Here is an 18,304-nt window from a genome sequence, read left to right on the forward strand (position 1 = left end):
TTGTGACTCAAAGCATTGGCTCTGGAGCGATACTTATGTACCCTAGAAACCCTGTTCCATCATTCTGTGCCTGTGTCTTCTGTTCCAGAATAGAAGGTGGCAATGATGGCAGCCATGGCCACAGTGTTGACAAAAGGTTTAAATAAGATTATGCTGACCAAGCCACCCAAACAGGACCTTCCCACAGGTCAATGCCCAATAAATGCTACCCGACGGTAAGAAATACCTCACTTAGTTCCCAAACAATCCAAAATGCAATAAAAAGAGCTTCAGATGGGTGGATAAAGCAATTTGAGTCAAGCCCATTCGGAGTGGAACAGTATCGAGGCTTCAGGGAAGCTAGGGACCATTTACACTACACACTCTCACAACTGCTGAAGGACAATCACAGATTGAGCTGTGAATTTTCAAGTCATAGCCCAAGCACAAAGCCAACCATTATTAGTTGCAAGATACATGTTGTCCATAGAAAAAAGTTTGACTTAAATGGAAAATGAAACAAAACCAAGGCTGTTACTGGTACAGAATCTGAGATGACACAAAATGACATTCTCAGCAGACTGCCCTGCAAGACGGTTGTTAGCAAACTTTTCAAAAGTAACCATTTCACTTGTGGGGGGGGGGGGGGGGCACGCGCGTGCGCGTAAACAGGTACACATGGAGCCAGAGGACAGCCTCGGGAATTCCACCTAGCTCCTTTGGCCTGGGGCTCATCAGGTAGACAATCAAGGCTGACTAGTCAGTGAGCCTCAGGGGTCCGCCGGTCTCCACCTCCCAGTGCATGCCACTATGCCCAGCTTTTTATGTGAGTTCTGGGGATGAGCTTAGTTCCTCACACTTGCAGGGCAAGCACTGACTGAACTGTCTCCTCAGCCCTCTGTCAACATTTTTCTGTATTTTCATTTAGTCTGCTTTCGTCTTCTTCCTGTCTCTCTGTCTCCATCTCTGAGTTTACAGAACTGTGAATGTACTTCTTTCAGTGTCTCCCCCACCTCCAGTTTTCCTATTTTTAACAGTTTTCATGAAGGGCCTTGAAAATCTCTTAATATTGTTTTTTATGGGGTATAACAAGAAGTCATTCCAAGGACAAAAAGAAGAAAGATATCTCTGATTTCTTGAGTTTTTATTAAGGAAAAACAACCCTAACCGTATGATGTGGTACCAATTATTTTTGAGCTGTATTTGCAGTGTGGGGGTGGATCTCAGAAACCAGGTCATTGTCGATCTGCTTTTCTCTGGAGATGACGCGATCCCATTTAGAACATCTCGCTGAGCGCTGATGTCTACGCCTGCTTTCGAACTCAACAGCTGAAAATGATCCACGCGTGCCTGATTCTGTCTGACTGATAAAATATAGCAAATAAGCCCCACTCAGATGGTATCCTTGAAAGAACTTGCTTGGCATAGCAACCATCCTGACACCCCACATCTACCTTTCTCTCTGTCTTTCCTGTATTGTTGGACCAGTTTCTTTAGAGAGTAGAAATAAGGATGCTGTGTTTTTTATCAGCTCTGAGGTCATCACATAATGAGTTACATAAGGCATATACATTATACAGGACCATACAACTCCACTTACCAATCCTGCCTTGAACTCTAATCCTATCTATCCAACTCTCTAGCCAGGATTGCAAGTGGGAGGTGAGTCTGAGTCCTGTGCTTAATAATTCTACAATACAGTGATTCTGCTAAACAGCTCATTGTACCATCTGTTCATCTCTGTGATCTTCATGTTCTTCATCTTCTGAGGAGAATAAAGTGGTACCTAGCTCAGAGCACCGAGAGTTGAGTGGGGGTATGCCAGTCACTCAGGGCTGCAGCTCATAAACTGTAACATCAGTAGGATGCAGGTGGCATAAAGGTAATGGTGTTGGTCAAAGATACTGCCAGCTTAATGTATCCAGACCTAAAGTCACAGTCCCCCACATCTCCAACACCCTGCACTTCCTCCTAAATGTCTCCTCCTCTTCCTCATCCTGTCTTCCTGGGGATAACTCCATCTCTCGATATTTAAGAGATTAACTTCTAAAAGCCTGAGGATCATGGATACCTGAATCACAAACCCAGTTCCTGATAAAAATTATGCAACCCTGAAAGCCTTGGGCTTTGAGAACTGGTGTGAAAGACTAAAGATCACTGTTTTGCAGTGAAGATGTTTCTGCCCTTGCGAAGATGTGGGATCACAGTTCAGTTTTTTTACAGGCATATCATGAAGAAAAACCTGAGACTTAGGGGAATGACTCAGTATGTGCGGAACAAGCAAAGGACCTGAGTTCAATGCCCAGCATTCAGTGTGATAGTGTGTCCTTGTAGCCTCAGTTCTGAGGAAGCATGGACAGGAGAATCTCTGGGGCTCACAGGCCAGCCCAATTAGCTGGATCAGCTGAGCAGGGGTGAGAGACCAGCTATTAAAAACAAGAAGTATGGTACCTGGGGGGGGGGGTGATGCCTGAGGATGCTCTCAGCCTCCACACGGAAGTGTACACAATGTATACTTGCACACCTATGCACCTGTACACACATCTGCACATATAATCTCACACCTGCAGGGAGGATCAACCTGAGCTTTGTAGATAAATGTTCATGCAAAAAGATGAACTTCCTTAATGCTTAAAAAATGTGTATCAAAGATATTGCCGACGGGTGGTGGCGCACGCCTTTAATCTCAGCACTCAGGAGGCAGAGCCAGGCGGATCTCTGTGAGTTCAGGTCCAGCCTGGGTTACAGAGTGAGATCCAGGACAGGCACCAAAACTACACAGAGAAACCCTGTCTCGAAAAAACAACAACAACAACAACAAAAAAGATATTGTCAACATAACTGAAATGTAAAATTCAGCCCACAAAATAGAAGAACATATTTTCAAATCATGTGTGTGATAAGAGATTAATATATGAATATGCAAAAGATAAAGAGAACCCCTAAAACTCAATAACTAAAACACAGAAAAAGTGGGCAAATCACTTCTCAGAGAAGGTATACAAATGGCCAATGAACACTCAGCTCAACATCACTAATCCTTATAAACAGTCACGGCTACTAACGAGGAACAAACAGGCATTGGAAAGAAAGCAGGGAAACTGGGACTCATGTATAAAATACCAGAAAATCTTACAGACGAGTGAGAAAAGAACAATGGATCCTCAAACATTTAAAAATGAAATTGTATATTTTAAGTAATTTTAAAATATTTTTGAGATTATAATATAATTATACCATTTCCCCTTCTTTTTCCTCCCTCTAAATCCTACCATTTACATCCTCATCACTTTCAAATTAACAGTTTTTTCTTCAATTGTTGTTACACACACACACACACACACACACACACACACACACACACATTCCTAAACATATAAATACTCATCTTATGACACAGTAATTCTACTTCTGTAGATGTATCAAAATAACCCATTCTGGGGACTCAAAGAGACATTTGCGTACCTATGCTCACTCTGCATTATCCAAACCAGCTGAAAGGCAAGGGCAGTGACATGTGTCTATCAATAGATGAATACAGGAAAGCATGTGTATAAAAACAATTGAATATTATTCAGCCTTTAAGAAGGAAATAAAAGTAAATATATACTATAATATAAATTGACCTTGAGGACATTGTGCTCAGTGAAATAAATAAGTACACACGCACACACACATACACATGCACACACAGACACACAGACACACACACACACACACACTGTTCAATTCTATTTAAACAAGAGGCTTGCAGTGGTCAAAATCATAAAAATAAGAACTAGGATGGTGGTTACCAGAGACAGAGGAGGGAGAACAGAATTTGTGTTTTCAGGACACTGAGTTTGAAGCTTAGAAAGTGAAGAGTTTGGGGAAGGGATGGTTTCCTAAGTGAGCTTTAGCTGTCAACTTGACACAACACAGAATCACTTGAGAAGAGCGTTTCAATCAGGGGACCTGGCCTAAGAGCTTGTCAGTGGGGCCTATCTTGATTGTTAATTTATGTATCAGGACCTAGCCTACAATGGGCAGCAACATTCCCTGGGAGGGTGATCCTGACTGTGTAAGAAAGTCAGCTGAGCATAAGCCAGCCAGGAAACCAGTAAGCAGCATTTATCTATGACTTCCGCTTCAAATTCCTGTCACGACTTTCTTCAGTGATGTACTATGACCTGGAAGTATGAGCCAAATAAACCCTTTATTCCCCTAAGTTGCTTTTGGTCCGAGTGTTTGATCACAGCAACAGAACAAAACTAGAACAGTGGTCACGATACTTGTACCACGTCTTGAATACATTTGACATCCCTGAACTTCTACACTGAAAACAACTAAGGTGGTAATTTTATGTTAACTTTGTCACATTAAAAAATCAAAAGAAAAGATAATTCTCTCTTTAAAATAATTCTTCACTTTACTGCGTCTAAAGGAGGACAATGAGATCGGTCTGTTTGCCTATGGTGTTGGGTTGGGAAGAAGTCCAGTAGGAAACTGGAGAGCGGGGTATGAGGGCTGAAGAGGTGAGCTTCTCAGGAAATGTGTATGACTGCAGTGTTCTGCATTTCCATGGATGGAAATGACATAAAGAAACTCATGACTTTGCAGGGATAATATATGCTAATAAAAATCGTAAATAAAAGAAGGGAAGGAGAGAGAGAGGTTAGACTTTTATATTAATGTACAAATAACTGCACATGAAAAATCAACTAAAATAAAAAACACCAATTATCCTACTGTGTCTTAAACTAGTAGCTCTCTGGAGTCCTAGGGACCCTGTTTCACTTAAATCTGGTATAGAAGCTTTTTAGTTTACCCCTTGCCAACCCTGGGTGAATGGCACAGCATTTGTAAGTCTAGATGTCTCTGCCCCACTCAGCTTCTGTCCTCTCTTCTAGAGCAGATGTTCTCAAAACCTGATTAGCATAAATCTCCTGAAGGACTTGTTCAGACCCTTCCCATGGGGACTCTGCTTCATCTGGCTTGCTGGGGCTCTTTCTGTCATTATCCCCACTGACTTCAATTTAGGCTACTCTGATAGCTAGTTCTGCTCATCAACATAACTGGACTGAGATGTACCTAGGTTCATATGGGCGTGTCTATGAGCAGGTTTCCACACAGGACTAGATCATCAGCACTCAGCCCTCATTAAGGATTTGAACAGGCTATTGGGAAACAGTGAAACTACAGAATGCCAGGATTTACTGGAGGAAGTATGTCATCCTTTCCTGTTTCAACTGTACTCTGTTCTGTCTTCCAGGATGTGGGCAGCTTGTCCACACCCTACTTCCATGAGAGTGCGAGCTCTTAAATTCTAGTCCAAACAATTATTGAGTTCCCAGATTGTTTCTGTAGGTAACTGGTCATACGATGACAGCTTTATTTAAAGAAGCTTGGTCTATAAACCTGGGCTTACTAACAGCTCTTCTTCCATAGCCCATCTCTGAGATCATTCTGATCTCAGCATTTACACATCAAATCTATTTTTTCCTGTGACTTTACTTGATAACATCTTGAGTTTCGTTTATTGCAAATCCAAATATACAGAGAAACATACTTTTAAAGACTTTCTCCCTCTCTGCTTTTCTTCTAGCCTTGATTTGTTCTAAAGAAAAGCATTTGGTTTGTCTACTGTTTATAAACCTGTCTCAATCCAATGTTTATGAGACTCCTTTAAAGTAGCTGTTCTTAAATCCTCTCATCCCTCAGAACCACTAGCACCTGGTAGAGGATGCTCATCAAAATGAAGATTCTCCATGGATACACAGAAAGCCACACAAGACCCCCAGGAATCTGCATTTTAACAAATTAACATGTGATTCATGTTGTTTTGGCTCATCAACAAGACTTGGAAACACTAGAATTAGAGTTCTTTTCCTTAATCTTTTATGATTTTTATGTGATCTGTCTGAATTCCAACTACATATATAGTTGATGCAGATAAAAGAATCTCAGGGCTATTTCAGAGATCAAAGTAGCCAGCACCTTTGCTTTTGAAATGGAGAAAGTGAGACTACGAGACGGCATGGCTTGTTCAAAGCCGTGGCTGGATGAAGAGCCAGAACTCAAACAGGGCACAGAACCTAAGCTGAAGCTACTAGGTATGCAAAACCGTCTCAGAAAACAACAGCCAGCACTTCCTGGCCATGCTTATGGGGCTTGTTTCCTATTCTGGAGATGCTACTGAGACCCATATAGGCAGGGACAGGAGCCGATAGTTGAACTCCACACTCAGGGTGTTCTAAGTAGTGTCTGTTGGACTATAGGGTCCCGAGGGCAGTACAAAGGAGATGCCATAAATCTCAGCAATTCGAGGATAGATTGGGTACCTATCTTCCAGAGAGATGAAGCTTTCCTGAGATGTTGTACATGGTAAGGCAGGGCACTGACTCATCATCATCATCATCATCATCATCATCATCATCATCATCAGAAACTAATATATTTAATAATAACAAAATTTAAGAACCAAGACGTGAAAGGAAGGAAAGGGGCATCTAACTGTGGCAGAGCTCATGTTTAAAAGACAGAAGTGGGAGGTTGTGGATATAGACACAGAAGATGCACGTGGGGTTTCTGGACAGTTCTGGGACAGCAGCGCATTATCTGAGGGTTTGGAGTCAGCTCTCATAAAATGACCCAAGAAAAATCCTAAATAATTGAAAGTGCAAGCCAGGGGCTGGAGATGGGGCTCTGCTGGTAGTGTGTTCACCTAACACGCGTGAGGTTCTAGGTTTGATCACCGATAAACCAGGGTGGTGGTGTGTGCCTGATCACTCAGCACTTGTGCGGTGGAAGCAAGATCAGAAGTTTAAGGTTGTCTTCGGGTACACAGAGAGCTGCAGATCAGCCTAGGATACATGAGACCCTGCCTCGATAAAAATGCAAGTCAGCATGGGAACCCATACCTGCAATTTTAGCACCTGGGAAAGTGTGTCCATAAGGCTTGCTTGGGCAACATAGTAAGATCTTATCTCAACAAATAAAATGAAATAAATAAATACATAAGTAAATAATAAAGTAAACTAAAATGGGAGAGAATTATTCTGTAACATTAGGGTAAATAAAGATTTTTGAATTATAACTCAAAATTCAAAAGCCATAGTAATGATTAATATATTTGACTACAAAAATTAAAATATGCATGGGAGAAATATCTTCAACAGGATCAAAAAATAAACTGGTTAAAAAAACTTTCTTTTAAAAAAAGGAATTACTGATGATTCTTAGTTATATAGAAAAAGATGTTCAAACTCATAGATAATGAAAATGTCCAAATTAAAACATATGTTGGTGCACTTTCCTTAGTGGGAACTGTTTAGAAGATCAACTGGGAACTGTATTGGTAACAACTTTGGAGAAACAGATTCTCTTTTATGGGGTAGATACACATTTCCTTTGAAAGGAAATTTGTCAACATCTGCTGAAGTTACAAGTATATGCAGTCTTTGACCAACTATTTCAATATGTTATATTTCATGAAACGTGGGGGGGGTAGTCTCCACTGCACTATCGCTTGCAAAAGCAAAATGTTGGAAACAACTTAAGTTTCTGTCAATTGGACATTGGATAAATCCAGCATGGTTCATTTACAAATAAAAGCCTATGCAGGACACAGAGCAATCTGGATCTGCCAGGGGTGGTAATGGAGCAAATGTACTGGGGTACTGGGGGGAGGGTATAAGGCAAATGAAGAGCAGCATGGAAGGAGAATCTAGGTATTCACTTTTTTTTTCATGTATTTTCTTTGTTTGGGTTGATACTGGGGATTAAACCTAGCTCCTTTATGCTCTACCATTGAACTATATCCCAGCCCTCTTTTTATGTTTCGTTTGGAGACAGGGTATCACTAAGTTGCCAAGGGTGGTCTTGAACTCATTTTGTAAGATGGCAGACCTGAATTTATGTTCTTCCTGCTACAGATTCTTGCATAGCTGTGATGATAGGCCTGCAAAATCAGGCCCGGGTACTATGTTTTTGTTGTTGTGGTGGTGGTTATGCTTAATTTTTGGACAATGCAGATGTCTTGTTTATTCAAACCTTATTCACATAATTAACCATGGCGACTTTTAAGAACACATGTTGTTTTCTGCCAGCATTAACCCCACTGAGCCCAAATCTCCAGGATGCAGCCCTAATGTGGTCTCGTCCCTTTCAGCCTACCATACAGCTGTCACCTGAAGAATAACTCCTATCCCTTTAGCTCTGGCTTCTACTTTGAAGAACCAGCCCAAAGCAGCCCTTACGTGGCGAGTTTACGCAGCAAACCACCATCTGCCCACGCTTTCCAAGATGGATGTCATAATTAGTACATGGTTTTCAGGAAACAATTTGTACAATTTATAGCCTTGGCTGATTTCTGCTTCTGCAATCCCTTTTTTGTATCGCATACTTTTTAAAAATGAAAGAAAATAACCCATTTTGAGCTCTGGGTGACAAATGAATAACAAGGAGACAGACAGCCCTCAACCACGTCATCCACACTGTGGTCATGGTCTGTCTGAAGCAATGATGTAGTTATTTGGGGAAAGAACCCATAGACCCACACCATGCCTAAGCTTGAAAGTCATAAAAAAGAAAAACATTTTATGGTATCTGCTAAAGTTGAATGTATACACATTCCATGCCCCAGCAATTCCATTATTAAAGGTATACAGGGAGAAGCATGTGCAAAAGAAGGTACATACGAGGGTCTCTTTAGACAAGTATCCAAATACTCCAAACAGGGCAGTCCTCACACATTCACCAAGACTGAGAGGGATAAACTTGTGAAGTGTACCAACCATGAAAATCTATACAGCAATGAGAAACGAGACCTAGGATTCAATGCAACAGTCTCACAATGAGAGTGCTGTGGTAAAGAAGACAGACAGAATAATGGAACAAACGAGATGATGTTATTTATAGATTGTTAGAGTAGGGAATGAACCTTCAGCCTGGAGGTGACAGGCTTGGTGGAAGACACTACTAAGGATGACCACTGCTGGGTACCACTAACCAACAGCATGAGTGAGTAGAGAGCCATCAATTTATTTAATATCAGAGTTCTGTGTTTCTATTGTGCATTTAAAAACTTAAAAAAATCATTTCAAGCTGGAACAAGCCATGTGTGAGTTTTAGGTGAGTCATGGATTAACCTCTGAAGAAATATTCTTCCTGTCTGTGCTAACATACCAATCAAAGTCCAAACACAGGGCTGGTGGGGAGAAATGCCCTCAGACGAAATTCCTGAAGAACTGTGCATTGATCTGGGTTTAGACTGACAGTGTAGAGGAGTTCTTAGTGCCCCAAAAGGTAAGAAGAAGAGGAAGCAGCTACTGAGGTGTGGGGAGATTGCTGCTGTAGTCACATGTCAGGTTCAGAAACCCTAGACGACTGAAATCCCCATCAAAGCTAATTTTCTAGATAATCAAAACTTCTCTCATTATACAACTCCTTCATTTAAAATGAAATCATTTTAATGGAATCCTTCTAAATTGTATTTCACACATCCCTGACTTTCTGAAGATCCACAAATGGAGTTTAACCTTTGCAACAAATGACAACAATAACAATAAATACCATCTTATGCCAGGTGCTACCCAAACTGCCCTTTCTAACACTTCCGTCCATCTTATTTGCCACATAATTCTAGTGAATTAGGTCCTATGATTATTCCCACTTTAAGTATGAGGCTCAAGATGCTTAAATAAAGGTCATAAACATAAAATAACCACAGAGCCAATAGTGGGGAGAGGCAGTGACTGTCTCTGACGGTGGTGTTTTTACTTCTCTTATGTATGGGGGGTTGGAGAGGGGTGCGTTCATGTGTGTCACATACATGTGGCAGCCATAGGTCAGTGTCAGATTCTTCCTCAAGTGTTCTCCAGCTTATTTGTTGAGAGTGGGTCTCTCACTGGCCTGGAGCCCACTGACTGGATGAGTCTGGCTAGCCAGAGATCCTCCTGTCTCCACATCACCACTCACTCCTGCACTGGGATTTCAGGTAAATACCACCACACCTGTTTTTTTTTACACATAGGATCTTGTGGATCAAATACAGGCATTCATGTTTGTGTGGTAAATACTCTGACCCGCTGACCTGCCTCCCCAGACCGCACTACCTTTTCTGTGTGTCTGTGTGTGCACGTGTGTGTGCACTTGTGTGTGCAGATGCCCTTGCCTATGGATGCATGTGTGAACTCCAGAGGAATCTTCTGTTGCTCTCTACATGATTCATTGAAAAGAGGTCTCTTATTGAACCTAGAGCCTGCTGCTTTGTCATGATTGGCTGGCCGGAAGCCCAGGGAATCCACCTGTCTCCACTCCCAGGCTGTACATTGTCATTTAGCCTTTGTCATATGGGGTTGTGATGGCTATTCTTGGTTGTCAACTTGACTACATCTGGATGATGTGACTGGGCACACCTGTGAGGGATTCTCTCCTCTCTCTCTCTCTCTCTCTCTCTCTCTCTCTCTCTCTCTCTCTCTCTCTCTCTTCCTTCCTCCCTCTTATCCCTCCCTCCCCCCTCTCTTTTTTTTCCAAGACAGGGTTTCAGGGTTTCTCTGTGTAGCTTTGGAGCCTGTCCTGGAACTTACTCTGTAGACCCTTGAACTCACAGAGATCTGTCTACCTCTGAATGAGTGCTGAGATTAAATGTGTGTCACCACCGCCCTGGCTGAGGGCTCTTTCCTTAATGAAATAATTTAAAGTAGGAAGACCCACTTTTAATCTAGCTCCTTTGAGCTGGGAAGATCCACATTTAATCTGGGCCACACCTTCTGCTGGCAGCCAAAATAAAGATATGAAGAAGGAAGCTTGCTCTCTGCCTGCTTGCCTTCTCTGGCAAGTCTATTCACTGGCATTAGAGCCTATTGCCTTGGGGTTCTAGTATATACTGAAGACAAGATGAGACATTCAGTCTCGTGAACTGAGAAACTACTGGATTCTTGGACTTTCCATTGGTAAATAGACATTGCTGAACTAGCTGGACCACAGACTATAAGCCATTCTAATAAATTCCCTTTATACTACATATACAGATATATACATATATAGTCATTACATTATATATAGTATATGATATATATCATATACATAGCCATTCTATCAGTTCTGTTTCTCTAGGAAACCCTGAGAATACGATGTTGATACCAGAAGTAATTCTAGAGTAACAGAGGTATAAGGATGAATTTTCTAAGTATCTAGCATAGGCTTTCCAATTTGCCAACATCTCCAGTTACTGAAGCCTCTCCTAGAAGCTCAAAGAGTTCTGAAAGCCCATGTATGAACCATTTTAAAACTTAAGGAGACAAATGCCTTTGATTACCCTTATTCACTGGCTGTAAGAGGCAAATGATTTGGTGACTCTGCAGAAAATGAAAAACCTTTGACAGATTGTGAAAAAATAAGGAAAATGATGCTGCTTGTTGGTTGCTCTTAGCATCTCTGGATAAATTGACAAAGAATAGGAATGAACTTGGGGATAAAATTAACCAACTCCTAGCATCTCAATACAGTGAAGAACAACAACAAACTTGGTGAGAAAATTGACATGCTCCAGTGATAAACGGTCTAAAAGTTCCTAGTGTGCCCTGGAAGAGAATCTTCTCTTCAGCAGCCACACAGCTCAAGTTGGGGAAAATCAAACCAAAGCCCTCATTATAAGGTTGGCTGAATTACAGCAAAAGTTCAAGTCCCAGCTCTGTAGGGTGTTGGCAGTTAAAATTAGGGCATTAATTGGGACCCTGCAACTCGGGATGGGGATGTGAGGAAGGACCCTATGGAAGCTAAGCACTTTGAACCCTCAGATTCTCAAGGGCTTATCTCACCTGAGGAGGCAGTCTCTCCACCCTCAGCAGAAGATGAACTAACAATCCCACCTCTTGAAATATTGCCCTTTCTACCGTTGACTGATGAAATCAAGCCTTCATTGTCTGCTAAAGCAGAAGTGACTTTCTCTGAGGGAAATGCCAGGCAAGATAAGACCGATGTCCCTCAGAACCACCAATAGTTTCCTCCAGACCTATACCCAGACTGAAGGCAAAAGCAGGCTCCTAGGGGAGGTAGAAAGTGCAGTCCATGGGGAGGTGCACTACACTATTCAAGATCTTAATGAGTTTGCTCATTCATTCAAGCAGAAGTCTGGGGAATATGTGTGGGAATGGATTTCAAGGGTGTGGGATAATGGTGGAAGGAACATAAAACTGGATCAGGTTGAGTTTATTGGCATGGGTCCACTGAGTGGAGATTCTGAGTTTAATATGGAAGTTTGAACAGTTAAAAAAGGTATCAACAGTTTGTTCAAATGGTTTGTTGGAGCATTTGTCAAAAGATGGCCTACTGAAAAAGAGTTGGAGATGCCTGCTAGTCCTTGACTTAGTGTTGATGAAGGGATTTTTTAAGACTCCGGGAAATTGTAATGCTAGAGTGGATATGCTGTGTAAATCCTAACCCTCCGCAAGGGGAAGGCCCAGCCCTTCCCTAATTCTATAAGATGAAAACGGAGAGGGGGCAACAGCATATCTGAAGAGCTGTTTGCCGCCCTTTTCCTTGTGCCAGACCTTAAGGCTGGAGACGCTGCTGCTCAGGTGGATGCATTAAATGCAATGGGTTTAGTTGGGTCCTGAGGTACAGGGGCCAGGTGACAGCACTGAGTCACCAAAGGCAAGGTGACCCTGGTTATCATAACGTCATCATAGGCAAAACAATGTTCATAATGGCCTGACCTGTAATGGTCAGCACAGACAAAGTGATTGTATGGTGGCATGACTTGTATGGACCTTTGGTACTAGCTAATCCAGTGGTTCTCAACCTTCCTAATGCTGTGACCCCTTAATACAGTTCCTAATGTTGTGGTGACCCCAACCACAAATTTATTTTTGTTGCTACTTCATAATTGTAATTTTGTTACTATTATGAATCATAATGCAAATATCTGACATGTACATTGTAGGGAGCCGCTATTCAAAGATGGCGCTGGCTTCCTGGTAGCCTAGCTGTAAACAACTCCATATTTGGCTATGATGCACGAGTATGGTAATTGGTCTTATGTCCTCAGCCTATCCCGTGGCTCCCCGTGCTAGCATTCTGGCAGGACCCAATCACAGTACGGCACGTTTGCCTGATTCCCTATATAAGCAGCTGCAGTTTAGTCCTCGGGGCCCCTCACCTCCCGCTCTCCCTTAATCAAGAGGCGCTCCAATAAAGTGTGTTCTGAGAAGGATCCTCGCATGGTGGTCGTTCTTCCTCGCTGGCCGAGGAGCGCGCCGCAGTACATAGTCTTAGGTGACCTCTGTGAAAGGGTCATTTGACCCCCAAAGGGGTTGGGACCCACAGGTTGAGAACCACGGGGGTGATCAATCCTGCTGTTTCTAAGCAAGAAATAGATAAGACTGCCAAATTTTTGTTTGATCTGCAGAAGTGGAAAAATTCTCAAACAAATGAAAGAAAGGCTGTATTGGATTATGGCAAAAGGGAATCTCAGTTCATGAATCAATTTCAAGACTTGAGCCAGTTTGCAAACCCAGAACCTCTTGAATGAAGGGGTAGCCAGGTTCTCCCAAGGAAGGAACTTGACAAAATGCCTAAAATTTTACTGTTAGCCTTTCTCCAGTTCTTCCCTAGAAGGTCCTTGGCCTTTTACAAGGGTACCTGTACACTGGGGGAAAGGAAACAATCAGACTTCCTGGGGTCTGTTAGACATGGGTTCTGAACTGGTGCTGATTCTGAGGGACCCCAAGAAACTGTGGCCCTCCAATTAAAGTAGGGGCTCATGGAGTTCAGACGACTAATGGAGTTTGGGCAGAAGTCCAACTCACAGTAAGTCAGTAGGTTCTCCAAATCACCCTGTGGTTATTTCCCCAGGCCCAAAATGTATAATTGTGATAGATATACTTAGAAGTTGGCGGAATTCTGACATTGGTTCGCTGACCTATGGAGTGAGGGCTGTTATGTTTGGAGTGGAACCTGGAACAGGAGGAGACTCTTTAACAGGTCCAGGCTGCTGTGCAGGCTGCTCTATGGCATGGACCATAAGATCCAGCAGACATGATGGTACTCGGGGTGTCAGTGACAGATAGGGATACTGTTTGCAAGCCTTTGGCAGCCCCTATAGGTGAATCACAGAGAGACCTTTGGGATTTCAGAGCGAGGCTCTACCATCATCTGCAGACAACTATTCTCCCTTTGAAAGACAGCTCTTGGCCTGGCATTGGGCCTTAAAGGAAACTGAATGTTTGACCATGGGCCATCAAGTTACCATGTGACCCAAGCTGCCTACATGAGAAGGGTGTTATCTGACTCACCAAGTTATAAAATAGGACATGCACAGCAGCAATCTGTTATCAAATGGAAGTGGTATATACGAGATTGGGCCCAAGCAGGTCCTGAAGGCACGAGCAAGCGACATGAAGAAGTTGCCTAAATGCCTGTCGTTTCTACTTCCGTGGCAATGCCGTTTTCTGCCAAGCATGCACCTGTATCCTCATAAGGTGTTCCCTGTGATCGGTTAACTGAAAAAAAGAAGACTAGGGCCTGGTTTACTGATGGTTCTGCACGTTATGAAGGCACCCAGAAATGCAGCATTATGCAATCCCTTTCTGGGACAACCCCGAAAGACTCCGGTAAAGGGAAATCTTCACAGCAGGCAGAACTTCAGGTTGTACACATGGTCAAACAGTTTGTTTGGAAGGAGAAATGGCAGATGTGTGATTGTTCACTTGTTGGGGAATATTGTTTTAAGCTGTGTTACTTTTGTTTATGTTTCATTTGTTTAACTCTGTGAAGCTGTGTTACTTTGCCTGTCTAAAACACCTGATGGTCTAATAAAGAGCTGAATGGCCAATAGCAAGGCAGGAGAAAGGACAGGTGGGGCTGCCAGGTAGAGAGAATAAATAGAGGGAGAAATCTGGGAGGAGAGGAAAAGAGATGGAGGAGTGAAGAAAAAGAAAGGAGCCAGGGAAGGAGGAGGACTCCAGGGGCCAGCCACCCAGCTACAAGCAAGCCACAGAGTGAGAGTAGGATTTACAGAAGTCAGAGAACAGGAGAAGCCCAGAGGCAAAAGGCAGACAGGATAAGTTAAGTAAAGCTGGCAAGCAACAAGCCAAACTAAGGCTGGGCATTTATAAGTAAGAATAAGCCTCCATGTGTAATTTATTTGGAAGCTTGGGTGGCAGGCCCCCCAAAAGAGAAAAAAACAACCAACAGCATTCACTGATACATGGGCTTTTGCCAATGGATTGGTCAGGGACTTAGAAAGAGAATGATTGTAAAATTGGTGAGAAAGACATCTGGGGAAGAAGAATGTGGATAGATCTCTGCAATGGGCAAAGGATGTGGAGATAACTGTGTCTCATGTAAATGTTCATCAAAAAGTGACCAGCAGAGGAAGAGTTCAGTAATCAAGTGGATAGGATGACCCGTTCTGTCAACAGGCACCCTCTTTTCCCAGCCATGCCTGTCATTGCCCATTGGGCCCACAAACAAAGTGGCCATGGTGGCAGAGATGGGGTTATACATGAGCTCCTCAATACAGACTTCTCTCACCAAGACTGCCCTGACTACAGCTGCTGCTGAGTGCTAGATCTGCCAACAACAAAGACCAATACTGAGCCTCAGGTATAGCACCATCCCCCTGGGTGACCAGCCAGCAATCTGGTGGCAGGTTGACTATATTAGACCACTTCCTCTATGGAAAGGACAACGCTTTGTCCTTACTGGAGTAGAAACTTATTTTGGTTATGGATTTACCTTATCAGAATATATTTGGACTTATAGAATGCCTTATCCACCACCATAGAATTCCACAGTGTTGCTTCTGACCAAGGAGCTCACAATACAGCCAGAGAAGTGTGACAGTGGGTCCATGATCATAGAATGCACTGGCCCTACCATATTCCCTATATCCTGAAGCATCTGACCTGATAGAAAGATTAAATGGCCCTTTGAATACAGAGTGAAAGAGCCAATTAGGTAGCAGCAGCCTGGAGGGCTGGAGCAATGTTTTCCAAAAGGCAGTATATGTCTTGAATCAGCATCCAATATATGGTCCAGTTTCTCCCATAGCCAGGATCCATGGGTCCAGGAAGCACGGGGTGGGAAAGCATATAGTTCTATTCACTATCACTCCTAGTGACCCACTGGTAAAACTGCTTCCTGTTTCTGAAACCTTAAGTTCTGTTGGCCTAGAAGTTTTGGTTTCAGAGCAGGGAGCACTCCTGCCAGCAGACAGAACAAACATTCCATTGAACTGAAAGCTCAGATTTCCCCCTGGCCACTTTGGACTTCTAATGCCCTTAAACCAATGGCTAAAAAGGAATAAGTATTATGAAGGGTGATTGGTCTAGGTTACCATGGGGAAATTGGATTGCCTCTCCACGGTGGAGGTAAGAAGGATTATGTATGGCGCTCAGGAGATCCTTTAGGGCACCTCTTGGTGCTACCACGACCTGTGATAAAGTCAACAGGAAACTACAACAGCCTAATCCAGGCAGGATGACAGGGGGCACAGACCCATGAGGAATGAAGGTGTGGGTCACTCCTCCAGGAAAAGAGTCAAGGCCTGCTGAGGTGCTTGTGGAGGGTGGAGGAAATGCAGAATGGGTAGTAGAGGAAGGCGTTATAAAGTGACCAGTTGCAGAAATGACGATTATGATTGACATGAATATTTCTGTCATATTTTGTTAAGAATGAGTTTTTACAGATATTTGTTTTCTTTCCTCAATTAATTTTTCATGTAATATAACATCAATTAAGAGATTATCAGGGATTATTATATTTGAGTTTGAGATACTAAAAGAATGTCCCTTGAGGGACATTGCCACCTATTCTAAAATTTATAATGTGTTTACAGTTGTATAAGTGATAGTTATGTTAGGTGTAATTATGACACAGTTATTATCATTTGTAAATGAAAGAATAATATAAGGAGATATGATTGTGTATCAGGTTGACAAGGTGTGGATTTGTGATGGCTATTCTCAGTTGTCAACTTGACTACATTTGGAAATAACTAAAACCTAAATGGCTGGATATACCTTTGAGGTTTTTATTTCTCAATTAAGTCATTTTAAGTGGGAGGACCCGCTTTGAATCCAGATCTTTTGAGGTGGAAAAATGCATCTTTAATCTGGGCCACACTTTGTGCTGTCAGCCTGGAGATATATATATATATATATATATATATATATATATATATATATAGATATAGATATAGATATATAGATATATAGATATAGATAGATATATATATGATGCATGGATGGAGGCTTGCTCTCTTTGCTTTGCTCTCTTTGCTTGCTTGTTCTTGCTGGCAGTCATATACTGAAGATCAGCTGAGAAATCCAACCTCATGAACTGAACAACTACTTGTATTCTTGGACATTCCATTGGTAGACGGACATTGTTGGACTAGTTGAACAACAGCCTGTAAGCCATTCTAATAAATCCCCTTTATATATATAAATATACATACCTACATATGTGTATATATACATACATACATTACGCATACACACAAACACATACATATTCCTTCCATCAGTTATGTTCCTCTAGAGACCCCTGACTGATACAGCTCTATTCCACCATGTCGATGAGTAGACCAGAACACTGGCTGTGTCTTTAGAAAGGATTTGAGTTCTTATTTCTTTCCTTTCTCCTTCACCATTTTGTTCAGTGTGTCTAAAATGAAATTTAGGACTTCTGCATTCCAGAATTTGCTCTGAGCCTCATCGCCAGCCACCTTCATCAATATTATACTGTCAAGCTGTTACCAGTATCCTACCCTCCCCAAATAATCTAATAGAAATCTAGTTTTACTTCTTTAAGCTCTCAACCTTTTTAGGTCTTTCTACTTGGCTAAAATATCCCATGGAGTTGGACAAACTTCTTTTATCAGCTTACAGAACCCCTGGGCTTTTCAAGTTTTCACACTTTGTGGGTTGCCTCGTCTTAACAGGAAGCCCATGATGCTCATCAGATTAACACAAACACTCCTCTACTGGCGGCCATCTAGCCTGCAGTAGCTCTCCAGAAAATAGACAGTCTCACAGATAAGCACTGTGACATGCAGAGTCTACTGCTGTCACCTTTAAGCATTGATGCCTGCAGAGAAGAAGAAAGCATTGTCCTTACCCTGTTTTCAAGCTGACCAAGGCGTCCTCCACTCCCCTCTGGTTGAATTTGGTCATGTACTGATGCATATAGGGGTAGTTGTTACGGATATTCCTCTCTGTGCTCCCATTGGGTACTGTCCCAAATCGGAAAGGCGGGGAATAATCATGAGGTCTCTGAAACTGGAGGGGGAGTTGGGGGAGGGGAAGGTGAAAGGAAGAGCAAGAAGAAACCAGAGAGT

General features: G+C 42.4%; 1 protein-coding gene across 2 annotated transcripts in view; it reads right to left on the minus strand.

Annotated features, from left to right (window-relative positions):
• Positions 1 to 18,304, minus strand: part of Grin2a (glutamate ionotropic receptor NMDA type subunit 2A) — a 437,010-nt gene that overhangs the window by 56,699 nt on the left and 362,007 nt on the right. For both annotated transcript variants that reach the window (XM_028872877.2, XM_028872878.2), the window contains one exon: positions 18,085 to 18,245. In XM_028872877.2, coding sequence (XP_028728710.1) covers positions 18,085 to 18,245 — 161 coding nt within the window. The remainder of the gene's footprint in view (positions 1 to 18,084; positions 18,246 to 18,304) is intronic.

Source organism: Peromyscus leucopus, chromosome 8b (genome assembly GCF_004664715.2).
Source record: "Peromyscus leucopus breed LL Stock chromosome 8b, UCI_PerLeu_2.1, whole genome shotgun sequence".
In the NCBI taxonomy this organism is placed as follows: Eukaryota; Metazoa; Chordata; class Mammalia; order Rodentia; family Cricetidae; genus Peromyscus; species Peromyscus leucopus.